The sequence below is a fragment of the Epinephelus fuscoguttatus genome, linkage group LG19 (genome assembly GCF_011397635.1).
Source record: "Epinephelus fuscoguttatus linkage group LG19, E.fuscoguttatus.final_Chr_v1".
In the NCBI taxonomy this organism is placed as follows: Eukaryota; Metazoa; Chordata; class Actinopteri; order Perciformes; family Serranidae; genus Epinephelus; species Epinephelus fuscoguttatus.
In genome coordinates, this window is record NC_064770.1 from 16,767,965 (window position 1) to 16,785,374 (window position 17,410).

Here is a 17,410-nt window from a genome sequence, read left to right on the forward strand (position 1 = left end):
ACATAAAACCTACCAAGCATGTCTCCAGATAATACCAGAAACATTTCAAATGGCAAAAAGAAAATAATAGAAAATGTGTTTATTCATCATTTCAAACAGGTCCAACAAGCAAAGCAACATCAAACAGTATATTCATTTCAGACGATACAGAGAGTGCCAGTGAATCAGATATTCTTCAAAGTATATTTACAGGTATAGAGATGAAGTGTTCAAATGAAATCCATCCTTGTACACCATGTTAATCTGTGCAAACTGTTACTTTCTCTAATGTAGGTGGCAAATAATGTTAAAATGTCTACACCGTTTATATAGCAGGTGTTTTAACATAATTTTTGGCTCAAGCCCAACTTAAACTTGACATTCCTGTTGGTCATGTACAGTGGTAACAAATGAGCAATGTGTATCAGCAGCAGACGGTACAACGCACCATGACAGAAATGTCTTGGATGAAAGAACCTGCATTAACCCTCCATGCAACACATTCTGTCAATCTTACTCTCGTTATTCAAGGCAATCATGTTGTAGGCGATGGACGTTTTACTGTAAATCAACAGCACAAAACTTAAGTACTTTACTCGGTATAAAAATAGACCAAAACAAGGCAACGGGTTGTCTTACATTGCTGGAAAAAAAATAGGCTACAAGGCAGGAAAGCTGAGTTTAGCAAAAGGGAAAAAAAAAACAACTATTAACATTTATAGAGTGTTTTGTACAAAATGCTTTCTGCACAAGACTTGCAAAAAAAGAACTTTTACTTTTTCCCTCACTGGACTTACAGGTAAGGACTGTTTTATTTAAACTATTTAAACATCACTCCAGGATGTGATACAGTCCAGTCCATTTTACAATTTGGTTATGATAATAACAGTGGCTGTTAACACTCATCCCTCGAGATTCTAGACACACGCATACTATACTACATAACGCTATAACAAGCCAATAAATATATTTTTTTCAGAGAAGCAGCTATAGCCAAATGCCTGTCTGTTTTGGGACACCTATATGTGGGAGAAAATTGAAAGTCAAGAAGGGACGTAAGGTGAGTGAGAATAAACCAGCTAAGCATGTATGCTGACTGGGCTGTAGTTGAGATTCAAGACAAAAAGTCAGTTCACTGTTCTTGCGTGCCCCAGGAAATGTAGTCAGGCCGGGTGGCTGCGCTGTACTCATCCACCAGCTGCTGAACCACTTCGCGAGAGTTGTCCAGCTCATCAAAGTTGTCCTTGAATATGTCCTCTTTGCGGAACTGCTCCAGGAAGGCTTCACGCTTACGCAGTTTGTCGTACTGCCGGCACGTCCGCTCAAACAGCTGTGGGACAGCAACAGAGAAGACATCAGAATGAAATCTACTGCTGGGAAAGTGGGTAAGTTTCAGGTTCGTTTTTAGGGACTTCTTCAGAACTTGCACACTTTGTGTTTTGTTTGTAACTTCTATGTAACCAAAAAGGAAAATGAAAACTATGACTTCACTGCAACTTCCTCAGATGACTGTAATTTCCCCTTACTTAAACTTAGGACCTTAGGAGGAAAACATTGTTAAATTGGGCATTGTAATTTGACTGCCTGTAAAGGACCTTCTCAATCATTTAACAGTTAGTAATTTAATGACATCACAGGACTGCATTTTCCCTCAACTTCACAGCTCATGTTCATGCTCACAGTTTCAACGAATTTGACAGGATGACGATCCAAAACCTATTTTTTGTGGAAATCCCCTCCAACCACTGTTGTGGTGTCTCATCTTCATTTTTAGGACACTGTACAGCCTCAAGTATTGACCCAGAACAAACACAGACACGTCTCCACTGTAAAAGTACACACTGGAGGAGAGTGTAACTGAACAGGCTGAGGTGACGCAACTCTTCGATGAGCACTTACAGAGGAGATGCTTGTGTGGTTGGCCATCATCAGGCCACTGACTCTGTGGGCCGAGGGCAGGTATGGTGACTTCCTGGACAGAGCCACCTGAATGCTGGCGGGACCCCAGGGAATGAAGCTGGCAAGTTTACGCTCCCGGATCCTTTGGAGGCTTTTATGCACCTACAGTAGAGAATAACTAAAACTGAATACTCTCCAAACATTTTAGCTATTTGGAATTCACAAGAATATAGACTGATTCCTTGCATGCATAGTGTGCACTCGAACCTGCGTGGGGTCGACCTCTCCCTGGATGATGTTAAGGATGGCAATGTAGCAGTGGCTTGGCTGCCTCTCTCTTCCTGTAGACACCATCACGTTCTTGGGTTGCAGAAGCCTCCTCATCACATCCAGCACTGTGGTTTTCCTCACACTAGCAACCTGAAACACAGTGTGTTTAGTGATAAGTGACATTCAGTATTTTAAATATTAATTGTTAAATGCAACAACACTTTACAGTTCACTGGTGCTGGGTTAACATGAAAACATTTTGCACCATCTGTATGATGTCACTCACCGACTGGTCAGTAGTAAGTGGTGTGTACCCGGTCATAAGGAAGTGGAGGCGGGGTGTGGGAATGAGGGATGCAATCAGGCCAATAAGGTCGTTGTTCATGTAGCCTGGATAACGCAGGGTCGTTGTGCTTGCAGACATGATGGTAGAAACCTGTGTTTATGGAGGTTTGATTAGAAACAGAGCCTTAAATGAACTAACTAGTAGGCACTTACAAGTGAACTGCATATATATAATAGTGTAATATTATTTGTATTGTGTGTTTGTTCACTTGCCCAGGGAATGGGGATGAAAGTTAGCTTTTAGCTTTATATCCCTGTATAATGCATTGGATTTCAAGTATTTAAATTTGTTTATTATCTCAAATAAACCTTTAAATACATTAAAAAAATAAAGATTTAAAGCTGGGCAATACATCAAAATCATTTCATTAATTCAAATTTGCTCCAGCACAATGTCTAAAATGTCTACATCATAAAAATCTTGTTTTTACAACACACACTAAAAGATCACTTCTAGTCAAAAAGTAACTGATGTTGGATGAAAACATTGGCTGTGTAATGTTGTTTCAAGTAAAACAAAAAGTATATATAACCAGCCCTGAAAGGAGTGTAGCCTAAAGTCAAACTCTCCAAGTGCTGCTCCTGTAAAGCAAACTGTCATAGTACTTGGAAAGCGCAACCCTGTTCAACTCCTTTCCTGGAAAGCTTGAATCCAGTCTGACATGCAACCGACTCACCAAACTAGTTTGCAATGTAATTTTTGAAGTGAGCGACATGCGTCAAGTACAGCCTGTCTCAACATTTGTCTTTGTCTAAATACAGTCAGGCAGACTGCAATCAAGAAGCATAACTTAAGCCTCCTGACTGACGAGCTGAGAAAACAACCAGAGGAGGTCGAGGTTGTAACATTGAACAACGTCTTTCACTCACCAGCTGATTGATCTGGGAGAACGACGGGTTCTGGATATGCAGCCTGTCAGTGGCGATGCGATTTAGGGCCGTGTTATCCAATACCACCTGATACACACAACACACACATACAGAGGGCAATTATTAGACAAATGAAGAGAAAACAAAGAAGAAAATCCCCTGCAGCAGAACAACACAGAAGGTCAATACACTGCTACGATGTTAATTAAAGAAAAAGTGAGAGGGTATCAGAGCAATGACGCAGTCAAGGAACCTCTTACGGAGCAACACAGTGTGCTGTTGTTAGCAGGGCTGAACATAAAAGACACACTGTACAGTTGCAATAGGGGGACCAATTCTTGAGCAGATTCTATTAGCTCTCTGGCTAATTTAATCAACATGAGGGCCTTATGCAAGACCCTGGAGGAAGTAGGTATTAGAGAGGAAACACCATTACACTGTTAGAGCATCTCAGACTAATACAATCACCAATTTAGGATTGAGATTTATTAAGTTTGAATGCTGGCACTGCAGTTTGCTTCTTTATTAGTTTGCTGCACAAGAACCTAAGCAGCCTAAAAAGTGAGACTTTCAACAGAAGAACAGGCTGGAGTGAAAATTAGACTTCATCTGTCGTAGTATGTAGTGTCACAAATTAGGTCAGTGGATTTTAAATTTGACTTGATGTCATCTTAAAGTCTACCGCAATATCAGATGCATAAAACTCAAGTGACAACTGGGTAGTCAATTTACAAAACCACAAACTTAGAGGGTGAAACAACAATCTGTCTTCATATTTGTGATGCCCCCCCCCCCTTTCTTTTCCGGGGGTGGAGGGGGAGTGTTCCTTTAGCGTTTTTTTCTGAGTGCTTTAACAAGTAATCTTGAAGCACTGTCTCTGAAACTAATAACACTTGTAGCTTTTGCATTTACCAAGTGTGCAAAACTGAATGCACGTTCTATACTTTACACTCAGTTTGTAATTTTATAACAGTTTTCTTCTACTGCACTTTTGTTGTTTGACAAATGTTAGAACACACACACACACACATTTGGATACCTGTGTGTATGTGTGTTTAATACAAATATGACAACTTTACTGCAAACAGAACAAGTGTCTTTATTTTATACCATCAGTGTGTAGTTGGTGCTACATGTGCTTATTCAAATGACCGTTTGTGTGTAGTGTATTTACACAAAAACTCAATGTCTTAACAATTGTTTGCTTTTGCAGGAGGTGTATAATGTTTTGCTGGTTTGGTGTGAGGTTTTGTGGTTAGTGTGTGGCACTTTGCACTTTACTTTCAAAGATAACACCTAAGTAATCAGAAAAATCTGTGATCACATGAACACAACATGAAACAAACCCAGCCAGAGCTCGTCTAGTGAAGTGTGGATTTATGTTAATAAAATATTTTTTCCAGACACTGTGACTGCAGTGTGTAATAGGCCTGTGAGACTTAATCAAACTTTATTCATGTAAGAGTTTTGTATGCCTTTGATGTCTTAACAGCTTGACATGTGTACTTGCAGTTCCTTGCTGCCTATTGACCCATAACATTTACGTCAGAACACATGAGGCCAAATTTATTAATAAGTCTGACATCACATCGTAATTTTATTGGCAATGTAACTGAAAGCTTTTTAGGTAAAATTATCTGTTTCCTGTTTCAGGTCATTAATACTGGAACACTTTAGCTACCATGTTTTCATTCTGAATGTGGTGTGACACATTTACAGGAGAACTGGGGCTTGTGTAAAATTGTGTTTTAATCTTGTAAGGTTGTTTAGAGCCATGGCTGCATTATGAAGCAAAAACAGAGCAACGGGATTAATCAACATCCATTTATGAGTGCTATGACTCACCACGCAGTCTGCATTCTGGGTGAGCCTCTTCAGTGTGAGCAGCGAGTTGTACGGCTGAACGACCACGTCACTCATCTCATCCTGGTTTGGGAAAACAGAGTAAGTCTGCACCAGCTTCTTTGGGTACCTAAAGATTAGAAAATATATTAGTCACACACCACACTTCAAAATGTTTGACTAAAATAACAGTTGTCCAAAATGTTGCATGCGTTTGTTGACCTGTCATTGAGTTTTTCCAGCAGATAGGATCCCAGCCCCGAGCCCGTCCCCCCAGCAATGGAATGACACAGGACAAACCCCTACAAAGACAAAGAGTTACTCATTACTCACAGTTCACCTTTACAGCATATGCCACGTGTGTAAAAAGCTTACTGTAAACTCTACTGATGCAGAAAGCTGACTGTGTGTGGGTGAGCAAATGCCTCTCTTCCTTGGCAGTTATATAAATGGTTGTGCAGCAGCCCCACCTCACAAATAGGCTCCCTCACCCCCCAGCACAGCCCTATAATACCTGCCTTCTACACTCGCCCGGCTATTATCACCAGACATTCTACACGCCACACCCTGCCAACATACACACGCTCACGGCAGCTCGGCCCACCTTCTTATCCAATGCACACATGAGTGCACACACTAAATAATAATGTGGGGCCATAACGTGAATGAGTTACAGAAATTGCAGACCTTAGAGGGGAAATGCGAGTGTTATTTTATGGAAGGCTGGCAGCTGAAGAAAGTTCACCAAAAAAAGAGGCTAAGAATAATAGTGAGGCATGGCTGAGGCTTTGCAAGGCTTAAGATGACAGGCACTGGCACCATTTTAACATAGTATTCAAGTCATTCATTTTTACATGCATTTAACCACAACAGAGACACAAGAGCCTGACTGGATGTCATGCTTGAGTGCAAACAAGTATTCCTTGATACTACTCAGACCATGGCTGGATTACTGAATGGGCCACCTGAGCTTCACCTACAACATATCTCTGAAAGAGACAACAAATAACCACAAACAGACACAGAACAACTATGAAGAGACACAAGACACAGCTGCATCGTTTGTTGGCATTTTGGGTCTCTTTCTGTCAGGGTATCTTGCTGCTACGAAGGAAAAGAGAGGGGCCTTTTCCACGTCTGTGCCCAGGCTCCTTCTGTCTCATAATCTGTCCATTATTCAGACAAAATTCCAGCCTTTCTACAGGTTTAATATATACAACGAACTCATCTCATTATTGGGGTTCATGCTCCAGTTGGGATAAGACTGTCATTAGACTATACTGTGGAATATTTCTACACACTAGACACAGCAATATCACATTACTTTTAAATCAGTTTTTAAAATTCCACACAGCCTCAGCCCTGATCACTCTCGGCCCCAGGGACAGTCGGTATGTGATAAACGGCAGACTTGCCTCCAGACTGTCGCTGCCATCTGCCTCCCGGTCAATGATGTCAAAGATGTCTTCCTGGATTTTTTTGCCCTTGAGGAGGGGACATAAAGCCGGAGCAGAGTTTTAGATGCATTACATTTTTATTTCTTAAATCTAAAGAAAGAAACATGTCATTTCCGGTGATCACCTGTGAATATCCACTAGCCCAGTTGTTCCCAGCACCTCCACCGTGCTCAGACAGGTAGATGTTCTCTGGGTTGTACAGGTTGGCGTAAGGCGAGTTGAGGATGGAGTGGATCACCCTCGGCTCCAGATCTAGGAGAACTGCGCGGGGGATGTAGTGCTCATCATCAGCCTGTTGAGTTTTGTGAAAAAACAGGAGTTAGCTGGTGACACTGTACAGTCTTGAGGTTTGCTTGCAGTGTTACTTTAGTTTTTACTACAACCACTCCATCTAGTGGAAAATCATGTTGTTGCACTTCAAGCAGTCTGATGATGACTGAACATATACTGTGCAGACAAGACAAGATGTGCCTCTTTTAACTCATGATGTGAGAGATAACGAAGAGAAGCATTGTTTGCAGCAGTTACCTGATAGAAGAACACGTCCTTTCTGTCAGTGCCTTCAGTTGCAAACTCCTCAACAATCCCCTCTGGACTGATGCCATGCTCTGCACACAGCTGCTTCCAAAACTCAAAACCAACTACAACACACACAAAGGAGCAGATAGGCAAAACGTTAGCTCGTGTTAAACAGCAGTTTGTGACATTACAAGCTTATTAGACAACAGTAAACACGGCAAGCATCGTAACCTACAGCGTTGTCTGAGTGACGCTGTACAGTTAACGTTAGCTAACCTACGTTAGATACAGTTGCTATGTAAAAACCCCATTAGACACAGATCAGCTAAACTAGCCAATACCGTCGATGTTTGTGTTATATTTTGATATAGCTTGAATTGATACTGGCTTTGAGCTAGCCTCGTTACATGACAGATCATCTTAGCTAGCCAACTTAAATGTTGGACATTGGCTAACATTATGAGTGGTAGCAGTCTTCATATTAACTTCGTCTTTCACGTACTTTGATTTCCACATTGTCCGAGCTGGAGCGTTATGATTTCCCGCGGCATGTTCAGTCCTCAGTTGCTCCTTATTTAGCTAGCCCGCTAGCTGCTTGCTAGCTAAATAATACAAGGAAAGTAGACTGCTGCTCAAACCGCTTCACCGACAGCCCGCTCCTTCCCGCTTGGTGCTGATGTGACGCTTCTGGTGGACTTCTTCTGCTGTTTACAAGCGGGTTGCTAACAGTGATTGAAGCTGCTTAGCGACGCCTACTGTGTAGGAGCGTGCCAGGTCATAAAGAGGACAACTCGGCACATTCAAAGCAGAAAATCCGGGTTAGATGTACAGAGTCTGTGAGCTAAGATAACCTAAAAACCACGAAGGATGCTCTGCTTTGGGTTAGCTGCCTATACTATGAATGTAATGTAAAACTTTAATTTAAAAGTTTTTATTTTGAATGTCTTAGCCGGAAGTATGAGTATGCTATTTTTTTCTGCCTTGACACTCGTGAAGTTGATGAAATTTTGCAGTGAGTAAGATTACATTAATAAGGAAAAACTGTAAATTTAGTAATATCTTTTCACAACACATATGTAAAATTACAAGACAAAACTAAATTGGAGCAAGCACAAAAATAAGTTTCCATCTTTTGCTCGTGAATTACTTGTGGCCATTATAGGAATCATGCCTTTTATGCCCTCTGGTGGCCACGTTTGGTAACTACAACTGAACGCTATATAAAGTTAGACATAATAGCATTGTATTGCTTCCGGTAAAATCCTTCAAAATAAAACTTCTATGAAAGGCTGTAATTACATATTGTGACCACTGGAGGGCGGTAGAGAACAATATTAACACTAAAGGCTTAAACATTATCTTTGAACAAACCATCAACTGTAGTGCCAAACCTTTAAGTAGACACAGCTTACTAAATCCTCCAACTATCATTGCTCATCTGAAATATGATCAATCGTTTCTTTAGACGACAAGAACGAACTTTATAATTGTAAATCATTTTAATAGAGCTCTAGTCACAGCTGAACAGAACTGTGTTTCTGATACACTGACATTTTAATGATTTCGGATATATATAAAAGATAATAAATCATCCTGCGTTTTTATCGCAGAAAAACACGTACTGCATATCAAATCAGAGGCCACGGAACTTCTAAACAAACAAATAAATATTAATATATCAACCTTATTTGCCTTGTACAAAGCCATAAAAACATAAAGAATAAAAATGACAAAACAAAATGTGTCCATGAATATTTTAACCAAAAATATGTTTTCAGGGTGGCTTGCTGACTTGTTCGTCGTTGTACTGTACTCAAGTAAACAAAACTAAAATATTCCTATTCCACCTGAACGCAGCATGACACGGGGGCTCGTGCAGCTTCTGATTGGGCTGCTGAGGTTCTCAGAAAAACAGGCTACGCCATATTGTCAGCTTCCGATGTGAGCGCTAACGTGATATCGCTGCAAAAATGACAAAATAGTAAGTGTCATCTCGTTTTAAAACGTTTCAGCATTTTACCATGATAACACGCTTGCTTCGAATATAATGATGTGCTTGGTGTTAGACGCTAACACGGTGATATAGCTGGTGTCGCTAGCCGTTAGCTTAGCCAAGCATAGATGCGTTAGCCGATGTTGTGAGTGGAGCTGCTCCGTGGCGCTGTGGTGCTCCTCATGTACCTGTTTCCACTTATGTCTTTATTTTGCAGGCTGACTTTATCGACTGTAGACGCTAAGATGGCGCACACTGGGGCAATGGAAGACGCACAAGTGGATGATAGCTCTACCCAGCAGGTGTCTGGTGTCTGCCTGCGAAGTCGACCATGCTCCAGCGAGAGAGACGGTCAGGTACGAGCTGTCAAAGCTGCTCTTCAGTCCAGGTTGGGGCCCTACGAGCGCGTCCTGACCTACCTGCAGTCCGTCTTAGTGTGGGAAAGACCCTTACAATGTCTGCTTCTCTACACTGTGGTCAACGTTGTGTTCTGGTGAGTCTTAGCTCAAACCCGGTGCAGTTTGATGGCAAACTTGTTCTGCTACCTCTGTGTGTGTGTGTGTGTGTGTGTGTGTGTGTGTGTGTGTGTGTGTGTGTGTCATTGTTATAGCAACCTACTTTGAGACAATACAGAGACTGTCTGATCGTTGGGCGAAAGCCAATGTGACCGCAAGCAGCTGCTGCTTTTGCACCAAGCAAATGTTTCACCTGTCAATTCAAGACAAGGCAGATGGCTGACTAGTGGCTCTATTTATAGACACACTCTTCAGACACTTCTATCTTCAGTGTTGCTCCTAACCAAACTGTTTTCTTAATCTTGAAAACAGCGTGATGCAGTGGATTATCAGCTTTACCAATTTCATTATTGCTGCTGGAGTGTTTGAGACTGTGCATAAGGTAATTTACAGGTCAGCGTGTTGTCAGTGCAGAAGTAAGAGGACATTCATTTTTGGTGTGTCTATTAGTGGCTTTGGTACAGCACATCTATAACGTTTAAAGCACATGTCAGCGAATAGCAGGCTATTTCTATATGTTTCAGTTTTATCACATGTGATAACATTCACTCAGCCCTACACTGAAAAAGTACCTACACAATAAAACCTTATGAAGAAGAAATAAATCAAAAGGAAAATAGGAAGATTTGGCTAAATTAGGTGACCTTGATATTGTTGTATGGCGTGGATCACTGACCTGGGAAACAGAGAGGGGAAGCCAGCCTGGCTTGTGGAGCTCAGGCATTCAGCCTTTATTCGATTAGACCACTGGGCATGTTAGGCTGCTCGTCCTGTTTGCCTTTTACTTGTGTTTCAACACACACTCAGTGGTGCAGGCTAGTTTCTGCCTGAAGATGTGCACTCATGATCTATACTAACACATGAGGCGAGGGACGATGCCAAGTCACATGGAGATGAGGAGCGATATGAGCAACCTTTCTGCTTGTAGATCACTTAGGTTGCTTTGATTTTCTCTATTAAATTGAAATCACCAAGTGGAAATAACCACACAATGAAATACATTTTCATAAAGTGCTTTTTAAGTGAGTTGAAAACTTTGTCAATGGGTACATTTTATTGTTTTGGTTTTTTCTAATAATTTGTAGTAATTGCATTCACATGGGGCTAGGTTTACTTAGACGTTTGCATTCTGTGTTTTCAGTAGCTACTAATTGCGCTGCCACCCCAAATACCAACGCACCTCACTCTGCCAACAAACTCTTTGTTAGGTTAATCTCTAACTGCTGATTGGCAGAATCCTGTAACATTGTTGTTTGTCGTCAACAAATTTCAAGGTCTTGTGATCTGAAAGTGGAGCAATACTTGGAGACTTAAATTTTTTGAGGCTTAAGGAAGTGAAAGTTGACACCAGGGCATTCAAAGATGGAAACCACCTAAAATGAAACACCTGTGATATCATGATAGAGATGTGCAGCCTTTAGCTTTTCTGTTAGTGAATGGGAACTATAATTAATCAACATTTTGCATTGCACTATGCAATAACTAATGGGTGTAAGTCACATTAGAGGGTGGGTTAACTTCCTCTGTTCTTGGCTCTTCTTAAAGGAAACAGTAGATCATCACTGAAGGGTTTTAGTCTTATGAATTATATCAAGCAGCTGAATTGTGTTAATGTTGTGTTATCATTTACTCATGGGGGTATCAGTCATTAAAAGTACTGTCTGTTCATGTGTTTGCTCTGGGTTTCCCCCCCCCTCCAGGTTCTTCGCCCTGACCTCACTGCGCCTGCTGTTCGTGCTGGCTTCTGGTCTGGCTGTAGCTGTCTGTGTTGATACCTGGAAAAATAGGATCTGGCCCGAGATTCAAGGTGCCACAAGTTGTTTCTTATGGGGGGCTCTGTAGATCTCTCTAACAGACTCTGCCATGTTCTGTACTGTAATCTGTAATTGCAACAAATGCACTTTGTCAGAGTAGATATGGCATCAGTCTGCAGCCCTACACTCTGGACTTTGCAAGTGACCTGTAATACATCAGGAACAGCTAATCTCCCAAACCTGTTTTTGAACTTGTGTTACATACCAAATGTACAAAGAGTGGAAGCTTGAGAGGAAAGTGCAGCATGTGCAACACAATTTAGACTATGCGTTATATTTTGTACACGTAGTAAATGTAATTTCATGATGTGCATTGTGGTATATAATGTTTCTCAATGCCATGGATGTTCTCTATCTCCACAGTCAGAAACCAGGATGAATCAGAAAATGAGAGGTTAGTTACTTTAACTCTCAGCCAGTATTTAAAACTAATGCCAACAATAATGATAATATTACGAGTAGAAAGCAGATAAAGGTGTTAATAATTCCCTGTATTTGTCTAGCTGGGGTCTGGTGCAGCCCGGCATCCTCAGTGTGCCTGAACTGTGCCATCATATCGCTGAGGCCTGGGTCAGCGCAGCAGTTCTCGCATCCAGTGTGGTGCAGTACAAACGACAAAACCCTGGCAAGGTGAGGACTGCAGGATGGAAACGCAACTTTTTAATTGTGCATTTAAAGTCACATTGGATTACATTATTATGCAAAGTAAAAATCTCAAGTATTGTAGAAATCTCTCAGTGAAAATCTGACTGTCTTCGTAACTCCTTATTCTCAAATCAGGCACCACAATTTACTTGTATTATATAACTGTAGTGGTTATAATAAAGAGTGAATGGCAATAAGTTGTACTGGATATATGCACCCTAGTTAATGTGCATTGTAGGTGTTGAGTTTTGTTGTTGCTCTGTGTCAGTTCTGCCTCTTGACCTGTGGAGTGTTCACCTGCCTGGCTATGGTTGGACGCTACATTCCTGGATTGGTGCTCTCCTACTCTGCCGGTGAGTCCTAACTACAGATCCAGGATCCTTCACAGGACCATGTTGGCAGGGAAACTTAGCCTCACTGGTCCTATTAAAAATACATGGATGTTGAAACCAGATCTGTGGGGCCCCGGTACCAGGGCCCAGACTGTGAGGTGATTAAAGCCAGGATGAGACACATAAGGAAGAAGTGAGTGAGTGAGGAAGGAAGGGAAGGGAGCCAGGCTGAAAGCTAAGGAGGTCACACTGAGACCAGGCTAATCTCCTCACCTCCAGCCAGTGTTGGTTGGAGCGCTGGGGAGGCAAGAGCTGCCAAGGCTCTCTACTCTGACGTCTGAAAAAAATCCACAGGAGCTCTATGTGTTAACTCCCTGCTGCTCCCTGTGCCTCACCTTGTCTATACAGACTTGTTTCTACTTACAGTGATGAATCAGCACAGAACATTAACAAGCACAGCTTTTGTCTCACTGTGTGTACCGAGCAACCCCAACAGAATTTCGTCCTTCTTCCTAATGAGTAGTATTCTTTTCCTCCCCTCTAGTGTGGGCTACTCTCCTGGCTCCTCTGGGAGCTTATCACAGGGTTTTTCAGCACGTGTGCGTGAAGCTGGAGCCAGTCCTGCAGCGACTGGACTTCAGTGCTTACGGATACATGATGTCAAAGCCTATTGATAATCAGTGTAAGTAGTACATCCATTTTATTTGGTTTATCTTTTTATCTAATGACTTTTGATAGTTAAAACTTTCTGCATGTGGATCTAACACTGCAAATAAAAACAAAGTGAAAGCTATAATTGAACCTTAAACAAACACAGTTGTGTGAAGATAACTTTCTCACCACGAGCAGTGTTTTTTGTCTGAGGGTCAGTATTTGTTCAATAACACATTAACATGGTATTTGTTTTTACTGCTTCAGATCAGCTCTTTTTTTTTAAATGGGGCATGGGTTCCCCTCAAGGGTACTTAATATCAGTCATTACAGTATAATTATTTCAGAAATGACACATGATAGTAGTTCAGTAGAAAATGTCAATATAAGTTCCATAAACCATATTTTATTTTAGTATTTATATTTTCAAGAGAAGGTTTCATTAACTGTTGTAAATTGTAAAGTGCTGCAACAAACAGTCATGTTTGTGTTTGTTCACTGTTTGTTTCTTCCAAACATGATTTGTGCCTGTGAGGGGTACTTAGATATAAAAAAAATATTTCATGGGGAGGTAGATTATTTTAATACAGTTAAAAACCACTGTGTTAAACTGATAAAAATGCTCTGTCGTGACTGTAAATTTAAATATGTTGTCGTTGTCCGCTGCAGTCCTGCGGAGGCCTATTCGTGGTGCAGCCTCAGGTGAAGACAGTGATAGTGAGGAGGAGTTGGCTGCTTTCTGCCCTACGGTACGTCTGCTTAACTTCCAAAGTCTTTCAGGTTGTTTTTTTTTAATTTAATCTGTCACAAATTATGTTGACTTAAATGTTGGTGAACATCTTATTTTCTGTCCGCACCAGTAGTCAGGCCTGGCTCAATATTGTTTATAAGGAGAGAGATCAGATCTAAAATTTGCTGGTCAATATGGGTTCATTTCCAGTGTAAAATTCACGTGTATGTGAGATGTTCTTTACATTTTGCTCTCGCATAGTAGTTACCTTTCAGTGATGACGGTGTATGTTACAAAATGAAGGTATACAGAAAACACATTCACTGCACACATCCCCTATGGCTTTGTATTTCAGCACAATGTTTTTTACAGTAGTACATCTGAGCCACTTCCTGCTGGGGTTAAGAACTTCACATGATGTGCTCTGCCTGTCATGTGCCTGTGTATTTTCCCCTTGGTGTGTGTGTGGGTGTGTGTAGTGAAGTCTACAGAGGGTGTGAGAGCAAAAATAGAATAGAACTAAACACTAACTAACAGTTGCACAGAGAAAGTTTGTTAACAGTTTATAGCCAAGGAAAAAAGTAAAGGATTCAAAAAATACAATACAGCTTAGAAAATATCAAACCTTCTCAATCTGCTGTCTCTCCTAGTTTGATGATGCTATTGTTGCGAAGGAACTTGCACTGACTGACTCAGAGCACTCTGATGCTGAGGTGTCCTACACTGAAAATGGAACATTTAACCTATCACGTGGCCAGACCCCGCTCACAGAGGGCTCTGAGGGTAAGTACGCACGTATTGAGGATTTTCTGCTCCTTTTATTTGTCTTTTTTTTTTCTTGTCCCTCATCATGTCTCCTTTTGTCTTTTGGTCAGATCTTGACAGACACAGTGACGCTGAGGAATCCTTTGCTCAAGACCTCCCAGACTTCCCGTCTATAAACCCTGATGCAACTCTGATGGATGATGACGATGACACGAGCATAGGTCTGCCCAGTCTGGGTGTGTCTGGGCTAACTAGTCACCGAGCTTCAGTGCTGGATGTCGATGCTCATCTGGACTCAGATCAGGAGGATCTGGATGCAGAACTTTCTCTCAGTGGCCTGCCACCTGCTTCTGATTTCGCCGGAGACTTGGCCGGAGTCATTGCCAGCAACATGATCCAGGCAGCGCTGGCCGGGGCGCTGCAACCTCGGCCTCCTGCCACCCAGCGCAGAGAGGGCCCTCCCAGGGCCGGGGCCCACCGAAGCTACCGCAAGCAGTCCAGCTCCGAGCTGGACACAGACTTGGATGGAGAGGACTTTGAAATGCTGGATCAGTCTGAACTGAACCAGATGGATCCCCTTGGAGGAGGAGGAGGGGGGACTAGGCAGGGAGAGAGCCAGGGGTCTACCTTCTTGTCTAGCCTGCTGGGTAAACCACAGTAAAGTGTGCGTGTGTGTGTGTGTGTGTGTTGATGAATGTGTGTAAGCGTGCGTGTGTCTGTACGCCTGTGTGCACAAGTGCAACTTCATGGGCAGTGTTTGTGTTGATGAGCTGTGATAATGAGAGATGATTTTAGGTTCCAGCAGCCCTGCATCTGATTGGCATCAGTTTATCACTGTGAAGAACTTAATTGTTTCTATCTTTTCAAACTATTTTAATTTTAAACCCTAATCATCCAAAAAAACTTTTACTTTGTAGGCTGAGCAATAGGAAATGCAACAAAAAACATAAAACACATTCAGATATTAAACAAACCAGCATTATTGAGCCTTGTTGCAGTCTTCTAAGTACGTGCACCCATAAGATACAAGGGTACTTGTTAATGACTATAAATAAGGAACAGTAGTACCCATAAAATCTTTTCTACCTGGAGGACGAGACATACAGGGCTATTTAACATGGGACCAAATATGACATTCCTGTTGGTTGAGCTGAGCCATGTTACTTTGATAATTATGGAACAGCATTACATGTTAAAGTTTTTTTCGTCATTGGAATAGTTCAGATAAATAACCCCCTCCATTTGTTTCCATCACATTTTGTCAAAGAACCATCAGTTTGTGTTGCTGTCGATTTTAGCGCTCTGCTGTCCTTTTAAGTACCGTGGCTATGATCTTTTAGAAGCTGATTTATTTAGTGTTACAGGTTTACAAATTTCAATTTACACTTTTTTAAAAAAATTTGTCAGCAGATGTGGATTTGGACAGCGAATAATATTTGGATTAAAATTTCAGTTCTTTTTATGATTTTCATTAAATTTTTCCTTTTTTTGCTGTCTAACTGACATATGAAGACATCTTCGAGCATTTTTTGGAGCTTCTTTTCTTTCAAGGATGTCACATTACAGTCTTAAGTTACCTGACCTGGAGGAACACTTGATGTTATGTTTGCTGTTCATTGTATTTTTGAACTTGCTCCAGGGGGAGGTCTGTTTCTTTTCTAGTGTGAGTAAGTTCAGAATCAATTCCATTTTCCAGCCCTTTAATACAGCTCAGTAACATATTGTGTCCATGTTTAATACCTTGAATGAGCCCTCAGCTTTGTGTGTTTTCCAAAAGTGATATTCAAACAAATTTCTTTGTATCTTTTATCATCCTTGTATTTCATGTAGTTGAATCAAGCTGAACTTTTTAAGAGAAAAAACAAATATTCTTCATAGATCTTTTACTATTTTAATGGAGAAAAGTGTTTACATCAAAAGTGGGTATAGAAAGTTATCCTTTTTTCAAAGTGTTAGTATGTTAAGGTTTTAAGTGGCTTTTGTGTGCTGGTCAGCCTGATTTCCTTTTGATGGACACACCATGCCAGTATATCAACACTTAACTGTGGTAATAGCACTTACAACTTCAGTGAGCCACAGATTTATTGAAATGACATATATATCAAAAAGTTTAAAAATGCTGGGTTTTTAATAGAGCGAAACTCAGTGCTCTCTAGTTGTGTTATTTTGAGAGGAAACTTGCATCTGCAAAACATTTAGCACAATAGAACATAACTGCTGGATCCACATTCATGAGGGTGAAGTAGAAAAAAATGTGCACTGATAAGAAATCGCTGGGATTTTAAGGCTGAAAAAAGAGGATATGTTAAGTCTTACTTGTTTGACTTGGTTTGGCCACCTCAGTTAACCAGAATGTTGCTCATTGCTGCTCCATGAAGAGTCAGTTCCTCAGTATGAGTGATCTGTAGTCAGTTTGATAATGTAATGTGCATAGTAGCGTATTTTCTTCTCTGTAACTGGTTTTGATATGTTTTGATGTGCAAATCGTATTGAATAAAATGTTTGCAATTATGTCTGTCCAGGGTATTATTTTATCATGTATTGTGAGTGAAGGTAAAAGACGTATAGTTATCTATGATTATAGTCAAAGCTGTTCAGATGATTTTTAAGTCTCTGATTTGAGACAAAAATCAACAAAACTCTAGGCACTAAAAGGCTCTGAATCTTCCGAGGTACTTCCTGAAGGAAACCATTCATTATTAAACACTCTAAGTATATATAAGACACTGCACCACACTATATCATCAAACATATGTTTTTCTGTTGCCATACAGATGATGTATG

At 41.0% G+C, this 17,410-nt stretch overlaps 2 protein-coding genes across 2 annotated transcripts; one reads left to right on the top strand and one right to left on the bottom strand.

Moving 5' to 3' along the window:
• Nucleotides 1–64: 64 nt before the first annotated feature.
• Nucleotides 65–7,933, bottom strand: tubg1 (tubulin, gamma 1). The gene is made up of 11 exons (XM_049562152.1): nt 7,684–7,933; nt 7,191–7,303; nt 6,787–6,954; nt 6,621–6,689; nt 5,428–5,507; nt 5,209–5,335; nt 3,364–3,450; nt 2,435–2,584; nt 2,146–2,298; nt 1,879–2,040; nt 65–1,309 (listed from the first exon to the last, which is right to left on the bottom strand). Exons 1-11 carry the CDS (start codon nt 7,730–7,732, stop codon nt 1,112–1,114), a joined length of 1,356 nt encoding a protein of 451 aa, XP_049418109.1. The 5' UTR covers nt 7,733–7,933; the 3' UTR covers nt 65–1,111.
• Nucleotides 7,934–9,055: 1,122 nt separating this feature from the next.
• On the top strand, nt 9,056–17,137 carry retreg3 (reticulophagy regulator family member 3). Its single transcript, XM_049561710.1, has 10 exons — nt 9,056–9,162; nt 9,392–9,667; nt 11,390–11,496; nt 11,867–11,897; nt 12,007–12,133; nt 12,417–12,501; nt 13,025–13,162; nt 13,801–13,880; nt 14,512–14,644; nt 14,737–17,137. Exons 2-10 carry the CDS (start codon nt 9,420–9,422, stop codon nt 15,285–15,287), a joined length of 1,500 nt encoding a protein of 499 aa, XP_049417667.1. The 5' UTR covers nt 9,056–9,162; nt 9,392–9,419; the 3' UTR covers nt 15,288–17,137.
• The last annotated feature ends 273 nt before the right edge of the window (nt 17,138–17,410 follow it).

Bases quoted from the DNA above. Each gene is read 5' to 3' on its own strand.
- retreg3 (XM_049561710.1), top strand. From the start codon at position 9,420: ATGGCGCACACTGGGGCAATGGAAGACGCACAAGTGGATGATAGCTCT. The intron at 13,163-13,800 runs GTAAGTAGTACA...TGTCCGCTGCAG, and splicing joins AAAGCCTATTGATAATCAGT to TCCTGCGGAGGCCTATTCGT. The intron at 13,881-14,511 runs GTACGTCTGCTT...TGTCTCTCCTAG, and splicing joins TGGCTGCTTTCTGCCCTACG to TTTGATGATGCTATTGTTGC.
- tubg1 (XM_049562152.1), bottom strand. From the start codon at position 7,732: ATGCCGCGGGAAATCATAACGCTCCAGCTCGGACAATGTGGAAATCAA. The intron at 6,955-7,190 runs GTAACTGCTGCA...AAAACTCAACAG, and splicing joins AGGACGTGTTCTTCTATCAG to GCTGATGATGAGCACTACAT. The intron at 6,690-6,786 runs GTGATCACCGGA...CCCCTCCTCAAG, and splicing joins GGGCTAGTGGATATTCACAG to GGCAAAAAAATCCAGGAAGA.